Source organism: Saccoglossus kowalevskii, chromosome 12, assembly GCF_978046115.1.
Source record: "Saccoglossus kowalevskii chromosome 12, keSacKowa6.1, whole genome shotgun sequence".
NCBI classification, from domain to species: domain Eukaryota; kingdom Metazoa; phylum Hemichordata; class Enteropneusta; family Harrimaniidae; genus Saccoglossus; species Saccoglossus kowalevskii.
Genome location: NC_140652.1, coordinates 3978142 through 3993354, shown reverse-complemented (window position 1 = coordinate 3993354; position 15213 = coordinate 3978142). Strand labels below are relative to the sequence as shown.

The window sequence follows — 15213 nt, the reverse complement described above, 5'->3', positions numbered from 1 at the left end:
CTTATTATTTTGATTTTTCCAAAAAATAGTGAAATTTTCGGTTTTTATAAAGGTCAAGTTGCGGTTTGACAGTGTTCCTTTTTGTGGACGCTTTGTATGATATGCTCACACAACTAAACAAATGAAGGCATTTAAATATTCTGTAGGATGCGTGTAGTTTAATGGAGCATAAATTCTAATTATCTCTATTCTTGTTTTTTGTATAAATAGAGAAACATGGAGAATGAACATAGAAATAACTTGCATATGTTTTGCCGCATTTGTGGTGATGATTTAATCATGAAAAAAAGGAAATGAACCACGATCCAACTATCCAGTAATACTACTCCCTGTGTACACATCGTGTTATTTGATAACAGTAATAAAGGACATTGCATTAATTTAACATGCTTTCAGGGAATCACAGGTTTAATCATTTTGGCAAGGTGAATAAAAAATGTGTCATATGATGCTTAGGCCACACTGACTTAATTTTATGGATGACATCCGCGCGCGCATTAGTTTTCGCCTGTTCTCAAAAAAAAAAATCTCCGATGACGAGTCTCCACAGATCGGTTTTCTGTCCGGAACTTGCCGACTCATATTGTCGCAGACGCTGGCTTGTCGTACAACTCGTTTTGGACAACCTCAAAACGTGCCAATTTTGTCGTAAATGATCTTCTGCACATGCGTATTGCGTTGCCGGGAATTCCACCATGGTGACCACGCCACCAAAACACGTGAGCATAAAAGTTCAGAAAAAAATGGAGGGATTGTTGTAGACTAGTACGCAATTGACGTCGGCCAGGGAGATGTAACGTTTACACAGCTATAAGAGTTTCGCCCAGACAACTTTAAGGACATATTGTCCAGAGTGGCTGTCCCGCGCTTCTTATTATTTGTTTTTTCTCATTTCTGATTCGGATAATTTGCTTGTACACACAGTCAGTAATATTTTGATCATATGACGACTTTTCATCAAGATACATGTACATAATTTTCTGTTGACTTTCTGTTTTTTTTTTTCAATATTGAGCCTCTTATAATTTGTTACATAGTTGAAGTGTCACTTTAAAAGCTGTAGTTTGAGGGTCAAAGAAGTTAATTTCCAGGTTGCTGTTGACAAACTTATTGTTCATTTTTAATTCAATTTTCTGTTTCAATACAACACAGTAAGTTTTTCTTTATTATTGAGTTGATGTGCAGGCCTTTAGCAAAGCTAACATTTGCCTTATTCTCTTGCCTTTTCAAAATCAATGGTGATGATACCTGTGACAGTAATACAGTACGAGATGTGTACATCAACATGTGCAATCAACATCCTACAAATAAAGACTTCTTGCTGTTTTTTTGATACACTGTGTTCCGTGGTTCAATTCGTAATACCAGCTTCGTAGTCCTGTGATTTTAGCAGCATTTTTTTTTCGCCCTCTCGCATTAGTTTTGGGGTCTCCAGAGGATGTCATCCATAAAATGAAATCAGTGTGGCCTTATGTAAACAAATGACTAGCTAGTATGTTCAAATGTGGTCCTCTATATAAGAACTTTCAAACAATATTTAGAAAATGAAGGTTTTGAGTGGGATAGGAGACAGAATTCTTCATGCAAAAATATATTTTAATTTTGAAATAAAAAATAAAACTGCCTTTCAATAATTGTTACAATTTTCCTAGGTTTTCAGTTAATGATCACACCATGCACACACACATAAATACTCAAATGTGATAAATATTGCCTCACAAGGAACAATCATATTTGAAGACGAGCATGTACTAGTAAGGAATTAATAAGGGCTAACTATTTGATCACTGGACGAACAATCATTCATAGTTGGTGTCACACGCAACGTAATATTACCGTAATTGGTATAGTACAGGTGTGATGGTTCAAATACCAAAATGGCAACAGTAACAGAAAGACTTCCCTGGCGGCGATGATAAAATACGAACACGGAGCCAACAGATGAGGTTTCAACTGGTACTGGTATTATTATACTCTGCAAACATCAAGTACAATAACTCGGTAACACTCCACTACTCCAATAACTAGATACTTTAACCCCAATACAACTCAACGAGATCTCCGATCTGAACTCAGTGCTGAACAACTCCCCTATATATACCCACACTGTCTATAAATAGACCATTACATCAGCATACATAAGAGTCTGGAACTTACTATAAATTTCTAGAATGTTCCATTACCTTCTATTGCCTCCTACAGTGTTCTATTACCTATTCAACCAGTTTCTAAACAAAATCTAGAATATTCCACCCAGACACAGTACGTTTCTAGAACATTCTCAGTGACACGGGAGTGGTAAATAAGTCGTATGCGACATGCCTCCCCTCTCAAGAATATTATAACATATAATATTACATGACTAGCAACGACGTCAATAATACGAATACGAATACGATAACAATTTAAAATAAAACAACAATACAATATATCAAATCGAACTGAATAAAGCTCTGAGTACATAAATTCGAAAATCACATACAGTAGAATAAAATATAAAATACAGTCATAAACGAATAACATTCTACTATACTGTTCAAAAGTTCCTCAGTCCATCAATCTACTCAGGTAGTCCGCTACCACATTGTCGCGTCCAGGAATATCCTCAACACGATAATTATATCCTTGCAGAGTCATCGCCCATCTCATCACTCGGTCATTTACAAACTTGGCTTTATCCAGGTAAGACAATGGTTTATGATCCGTCTGCGAAATGAACTCCACACCGGCTAAATATAGGCGAAATTTATTCACGCCCCATACAATGGCTAAACATTCCCTTTCTACAGTTGAATATTTTTTTTTCTGTATCGGATAACTTCTTACTTGCATAAGCAACTGGATGAAGCTTCTCACCATGATTCTGCATAAGTACTGCTCCAATTCCTACCTGAGACGCGTCCGTCCGCAACACAAATGGTTTCTGTGGGTCTGGCAACTTCAAAATTGGTTTGCCCAATAAGTATTCCCGCAAAGTGTCATATGCTTTCTCCTGGGCCTCTCCCCATACAACTTTGTTGGGTTGTCCTTTCCTTAGTAGGTCACTCAGGGGTGCTGCAATAGTTGCGAATAAAGGGATGTGGTCTCTGTAGTAATAGACCAGCCCAAAGAATGATCGGACACCTTTCTTGGTCGTTGGTCTTTGCGCTTCTCGAATTTTCTCCATGTTGTCGTGACTTGGACTCACCCAATTGTGTCCAATTTCATGACCCAGGAATTCTACTGATGTTGCACCCAGAAAACACTTGGATGGTCTAGCTGTAGCGACATTGATTTCTGAGTTGACGTTTCTATAGAACTTGACCCCGGAAATCCTGGGTTAAACTCCTATACATATTGGCGTACTGTCACGGCATTGTGTTGACATACAATTTTGAACAATATAAACTATTTACGTTATACACGATGATGTCTTCTAGCCCAAATGTGCCCGTTAATATTTTAATTTTGTACAGCGCACAGGTCTTACCACATAACAACACATAGAGATATTATCATGATTTATATTTCAGTCAGTTTGACAGTGGTTGCCATGACATATACTGATAAAGGTTAATGACAAGACCAGATGGCGAGCTGGTCGAAATCAACCAAAAACATCTTATGACTCTGCAGTTTTTAAGATACAAGACAGTAGCTGTAATTCTAAACCAATGTTGTTTGCGATTTTAACTAAGGTAGTATCTTTGTGGAATGTTAGTGCGAGATTATTACCCCATCAATATTAGTTAGCGTTGACAATGTATAGAAATGTTTTCTCTAGACAGCTTGACGAGTAATTAATTGATTATGATGTGTAAAACTTTCATGTGATTGGTTGTTTGTTGGAAGGAAAGGCCTTGGAGTCTCTTATACTGATTGTAATTGGTTAAGGGGTGACAAGAAATAAAGATGGATTTAATGCTGTCTCGGGTGAAAACCAGGGACTTGGCAGAGAATCGTTTTGGGAACATGAACGAAGCTTGTGTGTGTCTTTTGTTAGCCTAGCGTGGAAACGACCGAATCCCGGTTACCTAAGTGAAAGGTTTTTAACCATCAAAAATACCTATCACAATATTGATATTTTTGTTGATGTTTCTAGAGCATAAACCTTGATTTCCTATTCGATGGATAACTGCGTAACGCCACAGCATGGTGTCGAGATGCAATGTAAAATAACATAATTGTTTTTACGTATTCAACGATGATATTTTTTAACCTAAATGTACTCGTTGACATTTCGTACTACTCTGGTCGTAACACTGCGCTAGTATTGTGTTATTTGCCCTTGCGTTATGATGAATAACATAGAAACAATAAATAAATAAATAAATAAATAAATAAATAAATAAATAAATAAATAAATAAATAAATAAATAAATAAATAAATAAATAAATAAATAAATAAATAAATAAATAAATAAATAAATAACACAAATTCACATAAAATACTATTGAAAACAAACATGGTCGCCCCAAGTAACATCATCATTATTCGTTGTTTTCTATAGAATCCATGATCTCCGGTTTCAACTAGTTTGTGGCTGCCGTTCCGTTTCGTTGTTCCCCTTTTTAAACGAAAGTGTGTCACATGTGTGTTGTTAATGGAAATTGTAAGAATCGGAAGTTGGAGCTTTTATATATTTAGCAAACTTTACTATTTTATTTTTATAAAATTGTTAGTCATGCCGTAGTCTGATGTAACAGAACAGAGGTCGATAACTACAATTTTGTTTTTGTGTCCGTACTTGCTTGCGTCCCCTTAGATATCTCGGCCACGCATGAACCGATTTCATTAGTTTATTTACTACAGGTGAAACCTGAAAACAACACCACATAAACGGCATGGTAAATACTGTCAAATCAAAATAATCATGTAATACTGGCATGACTCAAACCGACGCGTAGTTTTATAGTTTCGGTTGTCGTGATGTTATTGAATTACAATTCTTAATCGACGACCGAATTGCCTATATTAAAAAATCATTTTCATTAATATTAGTCTTGCATACACATCACAAAATGGCTATTAGGTTCCTCCCAATTGAATTCAAAGTACGAATGTTTTACTCATGTTAATGCAGCGTCTGAGCGGACGGCGAACATTGAACATTATGTTATATCGCAGAATGTTAGTCTGCTACTGTATGACTGTCTCACGCCAAAACAATGTATACCCATCACATGAACACGTTTGGCAAGCGTGGGCGTCAGAGCAATAACACACTCTCTAGTTTCGACAAGCTGCTTTTGACAAAGCAAAACTCAAACACAATACCATTTTGTATTTCATTAACACCCCGTTTAGGCTTCAGTATCAAAAACAATATACATCGGGGATGATTGCGATTTTTGCACCCGTATGTAATACAAGAACTCACTGGATGGTACCACTCACACTATGAGTTTTAACACTTAGTTGTAAAACCAGCTCGGACTACCACATAAAAACCAAAGCCTTGATGCACTCAAACACACTTTTGGAGGCCGGTATATCAACACAAGTCAGGGCTTCCAATGTACTTTATTTTTTCAAGTTCAGCATCAATATACGTCATCTTGTTAAATAACTTCAACCCAAGTGTGTCACCATTCTATGTATGTAAGTGAGTGAATGTGCTGACCTTTGACACATGCGTCGTTACCCAGTTACCTCATGCAGCCGAGTCGAGAGAGCTAATTCCCGTCATCCATAACACCCATTATCAACAGACGTTTCCCCGGACGACCACCTCTTTCCCGTGAATACCGTCTATAGATTGACATGGTGGAGAATCCAAAGACGACGTTCAGCACCTTCATAAACTATGTTCATGAGGTAAGTCAATACTTTTGAATCGCTTCATTTTCACACGATTTTCTGTGATAGTAGTGCATGGACGTGCTAACAACTGAACCCCGAAGTCCATTTCATATTACCCGATCATATACCAAACAAAATATGTCTATGGGAAACACGACCGAGGAACAGATTGATTCCCTAAAGAGTCAATTTCAACACTTAAATTTTAGTTTAGAGGGTTTACAAAAACATTTAAATGATTTAAAATTATCGTCACTAAATCAGGAACGACAAATTCAAGCATTAAAAAGGTCGAATCACAAATATCACATCATAGTGGGTTTTCGCCAACCTACTTTTCTAACGATGCCGACTCAAATCCAGTAGCTTTTCTACAACACTACAGCCAATACGCTAAATTCTTGAACTGGAAGGCAGACAAAAGGCAAGCGGATTCTCCTTTTTTCGCCGCGGCACCGCTAATGATTTTTATAGAAATTTAAACCCTGCTGTACAAAATAATTTCGATGAACATGAATCAAAAACCTTTCCAAAGTTCACAAGATTTTGCACAGTCCCTTATTTTAGATTTAGAAAAGGCGAATATGTCTAATGACGGTTTACTGAAGAAACATTGGATGCAGCTCTTCACTGTTGTAGAGATTTTGAACTTTTCAGCACCAGTGCAGCCTCCTCCTCATCACAAATTATCCCTGGTCTTCCCATACATAACCTGTTTTCAGTCACAAATGTCTTTGTTACAAAACAAACTTGATGCTGCCATACCCACAAAACATGCTAAACAAGAAAATGACCTAACACTTTTGGTGCAACAATTATTATCTGAAAATAAATACATTGACCCATCAAAGTTCACAAACTGCACACATAGCAGAAATTAAAGTCAAATCTGAGTCTCAGACAAATTCTGCTATGGAGCGATCATCCAACACTCAAAATATAATTACACAGAAGATGATCTGTCCGACTATGATGCAGACCAGAGTGACAGTGAAGCAGACTCCAATCAAAACAAGATATTTTTTGCATTCTATGAAGAATGCACTTTTCTAGGTAATGATGAACAAGCACGTACTTTTACTATGCCAACTTTGTTATCGAAAAAGCAAATAAGATCAAGGATTTCCATAGACAACTCGTGGTACCCACAAAGTACCAATCTTCTATTCTCAAACACGTACATGATTCTCCATTAGCAGGAAACCATATGGGTTACACTCGCACATACACACTTCTGCGAGAAAGATATTATTGGTGCAAGATGTCGAGACATACCTATGACTATGTCAAGTCATGTAAACGTTGTCAAACAATCAAACAACCAAGACATATATGTACATCTTTCCCAAGCAGTTATCTCGTTGATTTAATTGGGTCATTACCGAAATCTCATAACACATCTTGGTTCTGGTTGATGATTTGACTAGATTTCCCATGGCATATCCCCTACCTGATTCAAAATCAGAAACCATTGCAACTAAGCTTGTAGACTACTTCACTCTTTTTGGGGGTCATACGTGAAATTCACAGAGATTGTGCTCAAAACCTCATCTCTGATGTTATTTTCAATGTTTGCAAAATTTTCCAGGTCAACAAAAGACCCTCGGCATCATTCTATAAGTCAAGGTCTTGTAGAAAGGCAGAATCAATCCCTTTTACAAACAATCACTATATATGCTAATAAGCAACCAGAAAATTGGGAAAGCTATTTACCTTTTCACCTAATGGGTTACCGTGTAGCCACACATGCAGCTACAGGATTAAGTCCTTCCATGGCTTTGTTTGGATCCCAACCTCTCCTCTCTATAGAAATTGATATCACACCACCATCACTGGGACAAACAGATGTTAGTATACATTATAAAACTCATCGGTACTCATGGAAGGATGATTTGGTTTACATTAACAATCCAGCGAAGAAAGGGAACTCTCAATCACGTGGAAAGGTTCTTATACAATATTTAAAATCATGCCTAATAACAGAGCAAAGTTGATTGATCCAGAGTCCAACAAGCGAGTCAAACACCTTGTACATTTTGACCGCTTAAATTTTGCTTATATCAGAGCAACAGACTCTGAATCATCAAACAATGACGCAAATGCAACATTGCACTGTTCAATACATGAACCACAAGGATCACAGACCCTCTCCGAAGATTCTGATGCGGTGGAGAATGTGTCAAGTGAAGCACAAAATATATTATTGAAAAAATCATTAAATCACGCTGGGTAAATGGCAAACAGCAGTACTTGGTGAAATGCCAAGTGAATCCAGAGTCACAAAATCAATATGTTGACTATGATAATCTGAATGCAGAAGCTCAAAATTATGTAACATCTCATAACATTCCAACTGTTGGTCGTCCAGGTCGTCCTAAACGTAACCACATTTGTTCATTATTAACGAAGAAAGGAATAGCCATGTATAATACAGACTTGTGATAGGGGACTACATTAATCTGCAAATTGTGTTTACAATTCCTCACATATTAATGTTATGCTTGCATGACAACTATGTTCTCTCATCACATATATTCTCAATTATACATCAACAGGTGGCACACGTGTGAACTCTATATAAATACACACACTGATGCTTTGGGGACCACATTGTACCAATGATGTTACAGGCAGTATACACAGGATATTCTCATTTTGCTGTGAATCTAAGTTCATCTGAATATACTCGGTGACTGTCTTTCTAAAGATGATGATTCCAGTCATTATCCAGTTAACTACCTTACAACACAACTACTATTTCAAAAAAATTGGAACATAGTTGCACAGCATTCAGTGCGATAAAATGGAACATATCTCTCATCCCAGCCACGCACTCTTCACGATTGTAAACACATATTTGCATTACTACATTTCAGATTCAACAACCCCACCGTGTCTGCAATGCTATCTCATCATCCTGACAACAATCCATCAACATGAAAATCATCATCTGCCTCAATATTCTCCTTGAAGTTATACTTCTTAGGAATTTGTCTGCATTTGATGTCATCACCAGACTTAACTATGGAGTAATTTTTCAACCCACCACAATCATCCAATAGACATCCTCATACTGGTATTCTATGTTTGTTATCAGCAAGCCAGATCTGTCAATATTTGACACTCTTTTTAAGGACTTTTATAATTATTGCAACTCATACATACGAAACCATTTTTGTGATACATATGCCCAAGTATTGAACAGTTTCACAAGCCGTTCCCAAAAGAGCATCTCAAGGATCAAAGCATTATCCAAAGAAATTGCCTTATTGGAAGCCCCAGAGCCCGATAACTCATTTTCCAGACGTCAGAAAAGAAACATATTTGGTGACATCTTGCATATACTTACTGATGTATCCACAGATAAACAACTACAACTTTTGGCCCGACAAATTGAACAGCTGAAAAATTAAGGACTCTCAGTGATGATATGGACAAACAAACCCAAAGACCGAGTTCCGTTGAGGTGCTACTTGACAAAAGAATTTCCAATTTGTGGCGGCATCTTACCAATTCTAACAAAAATGTACAAGAACTTATAAAACAGGCACACACCCTTGTAGCACATTTGGACAATTAAACCACAGTCTAAATGCCACTCACATTGAAGTCCAACATCTTGTACAACTAACAGCTCTTCAGTTTGAAGTCTCAGATCGCACTGCCTTTCTCTCTGAATTTTTTTTTTTTTTGAATATCAAAATCACCTTAATGGAATGTTGTAGTCACAGGTAGAGAAATGTTGATTTCACGGTTGGTAAAAATTGTAGTCGGTGAACGAGAAACAATTGCTTGACAAGCAGTTTGACCCAGAGTTATAGATTCGGGCGTAGCTCGACTAAGAATATCGGAAATGTGTCGATGATCTTCCATGGAGACAGTTCGTAGTCCAATTGACACGTGTTTGTGACCGGTTATCTTTCTGATTTGTTGTGGTGGAATACCGGCTTTCGTCAGGGTTTGTACAGTCGTCTTCCGAACAGAGTGATTTGTTTTTCTTCCGGTAAAGGGTTACGGCCCGATGTTCAGAAGTTTTCTTGTCAAAAATTGTGACTCCCTTGCATGCATAGACTGTAATTATGATTCCGTTAGGTTGCTAAATGGAGTGAACATGGTTACCAGGGTAAAATATTGATGCATATGATTCCACATATTATCTTACTGTGAAAGATTAAATGTAAGAGTTGTTGCTAAGGGGTGCGCTTAAGGTTGTTAGAATGAAATTAGGTATGACCACGATTAACGCAGTCACCAATTATTGTGTTCACATATTTGCAGTACAAGTTAAAAAATCTAAATGTGCTGCATAAAGCACGTACAGGTCTCATTGCTCAAAAATATAACTATATGACTCCCTGACTGAAGTTATATACATGTATATTATATCTATTTGATCCGAGTGCGTGTGAACAATCCGGAGGTAGGACTATGGCAGATTCTCGACAGTATCGGACGAGCGTGAAGTTGGCGAAGGATTCACAAGTGAGATTGTCATCAGATTATCGTCAGATTCACGTCAGATACAAATCAGATTCAATTGATTTAAAATAATACAGAAAAACACAAAGTTGGTTTACACATAACAGAAAAACACAAAATTATAGATTTTGTAAATTAAACTCAATTTACAGCAAACAACACTTATTAAAAGGCAAAATTAAAAAAAGTCATACAATTTGCAGATCGTTGAGAAAAATTATATATATGTTAACAAGTTTTCTACTATGACATTTTTTTATTTTCACGTTATCGCAGTTATTGATAATCCAGAGAGGTTATATTTGAGTTTTGACTTAACAAAATATGCTTCAATACATAATGTAGTATAGTGTCATGGTGTTGAAAATAAATCGAAAATGACTTCTTTTGGTAAAACTTCCTGCTGACGTTTGTTCAGCAGGGTAGCATTGGCCAGCATGTCCGAGTCATTTCATACAAAATATTAACAAAAATTCAAAATCAATTTAATATGCTAATGAGTTCATTAATTGTTTAAATTGAAAAGCAAAACTCTATCTCTCAACGCTGAACACCTAAAGCATCTCTATTAAATTTGGTAATATTTACAGTTCAGAAGATATTAGCAAAAATATACACATATTAATTTAACGTGTTAATTGAGTCGAAACTCGAAATTGCAGAGTGCATATCTCATCTGGAATAGCGAAAAATTATATTTCAAAAAAATGCTAAATCAATTAAATCTGACGATAATCTGACTTGAATGTGAATACTTCGCCAATTTCACGCTCGTTGCAATCAGTTTGTTTGTTTGTCTGTTTGTTTGTTTGAAAAGAAAATATTATAGTGACCACAACAAACTAAAACTAATTATAATATTAATCGCATAGGCTTATGCTTATTTTCCAAGCAAAACTCATTCACTCCGGGTCAATTTCCATATGGACATTTTAACATAATTGGCTGCAATTGTCTTATATATTTAAATATGTATCTTTGGATTATATTTTCAAATGTGCATAAAACAAAACATTGAAATGTATAGTCTTCATACATAATAGTGACAATTCAATATTGTCGCAAAAATATTTTCGTGATAGAATTTTAACCAACCCAAGGAGATCGTTTTTTGTATTGCGTTTTTTGTTTGTTTCTTGGTTAAATTTTTATTGGCCTCGTATTTTTATTTTCCTTTCTCTCGTTTTTTTTTTGCTTAAGTTTTTATTGTTTTTTTTTCTCTCATTTTGTTTTTTTATATGAATTTTTATTGGCCTTGTTTATTTATTTATTTATTTATTTATTTATTTATTTATTTATTTATTTATTTATTTATTTATTTATTGTAGTGCTTAATGTGCTTTCTAAGCTACGCATATTTTCTGAAGAAAAAACATCAAATGTACTGTGACGTCATCATCTTGATGCAGAGGCGGCGGCACCAAATTTTGCTTTAGGGGCGAGATCTGAAATCTAGACCCTCTGAACGCTATTTCCTGCATTTTGAGGAAACAAATTGCCGGTGCCGCCGCCACTGTGATGATTTTTGGCGAGTATGGCACAGTTTTCAGTATAATATAGTGATTGTTACATACTGAAGATATCTTCATTTTGCCACTGGAGGCGCTGTTCATAGGATCAATGTAGATGCAAACCTGATTAACAATTCTTCACGCTGTCATATTACCAACGTAGTACGAATCATTTGTTGATGCATTGTGTTACCATAGTTATGAGTTGCTCTACTACAACACACATCATGATCTTGTGATAAGTAAGTTCTCGAGAACTGTTACCGCTAGAGTGGAAAGAAAACTACTACGTGTTACTGTCGTTATGTATCGACACGTTCGCAAAAAAGGCTTGTCATACTCCACTATGCAATTCCTAACTCATAGTGGCAATACGAACATAGCATTGTTCTTGCTGTTGTTCTACTTAACCACTGAGGTCAGCACACATTGTCATTGAATACAAGGCGAACCTTTAAAATATAAACAGGGACAAAAATGCGCCAATATTTATGACTCGAAAACGACATAATAATGCAGACACGGCAGAGACAAATTTAGAAATTTAATAATTTCATTGACAAACATTACCCATAACTAAGCTTGCAGGCGTTCCACATAATTGTATGTGTAACTTTGAAACACAGACCTTCCTTGTAACTTGTAACCAAATTTTTGCACAGCGTTACAGACTTCTATGTAACGTTACGCACAATTTTTAAGACATTCAACGTAATTTTAACAAATGTAAACGTTACCGATTTTGCACGCAAGTGTGTGGACTGTCCTCATAGCTATACCGGCTTTTCATGTAACCATACAAATTTGTCACAAAACTTTGCAGACTTTTATCTAAACATTGCAAGTTTGCACGTAACTTTGCAGGTTATCCACACAACGTTTCCAACTTTGCACATACATTGAAATATAGATAGCTGAGTAGGGGTAACGCCACCAACGTTCACCCATACACACTATAAACACGTGACATGTCCGAACTCAGGACCCAGGTTGACTGGGACAAACCATTGTGTTAGATTGATGATCGGATGGTAAGTGTGAGAATGTTTTTCTATGGTTTGTCAATTGCAATTTCATTGTCCCATTGACAAGTCATTGAACGCCTTAGTATGTTATTGGGAATGTGTGCTGGAGTCCATGAACGTCTGGCTGACCACGATACAGGTCACACTGTTACTGACAATGACAATACTCACTTATTGTTTTTATAGTCCGATTTTTACTACCATACGTTCAGAGTGTCTAGTGCAAAGTTTAAACCCACGTGACGGCTACAAAATAAATACTAGTACGATTAAAACAAACAACAAATTACTAGTACACATGGCAATATAGGGTTGGTGCCATATGTTTGAACTGTATGCAGTGCCGTCTCTATAGTCCAAAGATTTGATAGCTTGAAAGGTCAATGGATCAAAGGTTCATTAGTTTGAATGATAGCCCAAGTACGTAAACTGCGTTGTTGTTTTTTTTCCTAAATTGAGTGGAAAGAAAAGTTTTTTTTTCGATAAATTACAAATTTTGAATCGAATAAGGCAAAATGGTTTCATGTATTTTATCCACGTACGAAACTATATTATTGTCAAGACTGTCTGACACAAGTCACAATAAAATCGTTGTATGTAAACATAAATTAACAAATAAATATATTAATGAAAGCGTCAAATTGTGGCAATAATGTTGTATAAACTTAAGTATATTTATATATAGAAAATAATTTAAACCAATTTGGAGTATTCACATATAGACGATTAATTGAAAGCATGTCTTATTCACACAACGGCAAACATTAGTATTATAATAATTCATAATAAAAAGGAATGATCGATCCAATTTTTATTTTTATATGTTATAATAAAGACACAATAGTTATATTGTCACAGAATGTATAACACTAAAACATTTGTCATTTAAACCTTAAACGAGACACAAACATGCGACCGTTGAACGTAAAAGATTTAACGCCCTTTCATCATTTTCATTACATAAATGCAAGTTGAAAACTTGCCGAAATAGTGATAAAATAACTTTGTTTGTCGAAAGCGACTTTCAGATCTCGAAGATTTTTGGCTCTGATAATATTATTTTCTGGGAGAATCAATTATATCAATCCACAATACACGGACATCTAATCAAACGAGTTGTGGAACTGCCAACATAGCCACCTCTATAGCAGTATTAACTATTTCATTGAGAGCGATTCGCATATCACACAACTGTAAGATGTAACATGTATTCTCTGCTTCTCACCAGATCTCACGTGACAACGTCTCAAAATGTCTCGGGGAAGTGTACGTCGTATTGCTATATGGACTCATCCTCGCAGTCTATCCACTGTCCTCTCACAATGTCTAGCTGGAAGAGATGACACCATTTGTTTCCACGAACCATTTGGTATGCCGTATTTCAATGACGTAGCTCACTATATGGTACATCCAGATTATGTAGAACCTGGTCAAAAATACAACAATGTTAAACGAATGCTGGAAGCAGACTACGCAGGGAAAAATGTAGTTGCTTTCAAGGATATGGCTGTGTATATGTACGGTCAATTTCACCAAATACCATCCGGATTCACTCACGTCTTTCTGATCCGAGAGCCAGTACGATGTATAAACAGTGTTGCTAATTTGAAAACTTCATATAATAGAGATCAATCATGGATATCGATGCTTCAATGGAATATCAACCCTGTATATCGTCTATATCAATATGTCACGGAAGTACTGAAACAGGAGCCTATAATCATATATGCGTATGACTTGTCTCACCATCCTGAGAAGATATTAAAGATACTGTGTCAGAAGGTTGACATTCCATACACGAAAAGCATGCTTACATGCAAACCTCGTAATATGAACGGATGGCACAACCACTGGAAGGAGAACAACTACCGTGAGCAGATATTTAGTAAAGCGCTTGACAGTACTTGCTTTAGACCTCTGCCTGATAAAGATGAGTTGATGGATGCATCTATTTTATCGCATGATGATAGAATCACTCTTGAAAAATCTACTCACGTTTATGAAATGTTATACAAAAAGCGCATCAAACCAACGGATTGTGACGTCATGTTAAACCAAAGTAATTTATAATCGATGACGTAAACTTCGAGTAAATCACGTACCGTGTGATAGAGACGGTGTTTTTCGTTGCATGGGTTTAATTTACAATGCGCATTGCTAACAAATGTCAATTATCTTACGTCCTGATTTGAAAAATTCTCCAAAAAATCAATAGACAGTAATGCCCACAAATAATGTCAATGTATTTCAAGTTTGGTATCAAATGTATTTCGTTTTATCTGTAAATAATCATTTTCATGAAACCTCTAAATAGAGTAAACATCACCAACAATGTTTTATTAGTCGTTTAGCGAGTATTTGTAGTGGGTTCTTTGTTTGTAATGTAGACATGTTGATTCACCGCCACATTTAAGTA

At 36.1% G+C, this 15213-nt stretch overlaps 1 protein-coding gene across 1 annotated transcript; it reads left to right on the top strand.

Annotated features, from left to right (window-relative positions):
• The first annotated feature begins 14048 nt into the window (after nt 1-14048).
• LOC146735432 (uncharacterized) lies at nt 14049-14867 on the top strand. The gene has a single exon (XM_085506297.1). The coding sequence runs from the start codon at nt 14049-14051 to the stop codon at nt 14865-14867; it is 819 nt and encodes a 272-aa protein (XP_085362423.1).
• The last annotated feature ends 346 nt before the right edge of the window (nt 14868-15213 follow it).

Bases quoted from the DNA above. Each gene is read 5' to 3' on its own strand.
- LOC146735432 (XM_085506297.1), top strand. From the start codon at position 14,049: ATGTCTCGGGGAAGTGTACGTCGTATTGCTATATGGACTCATCCTCGC.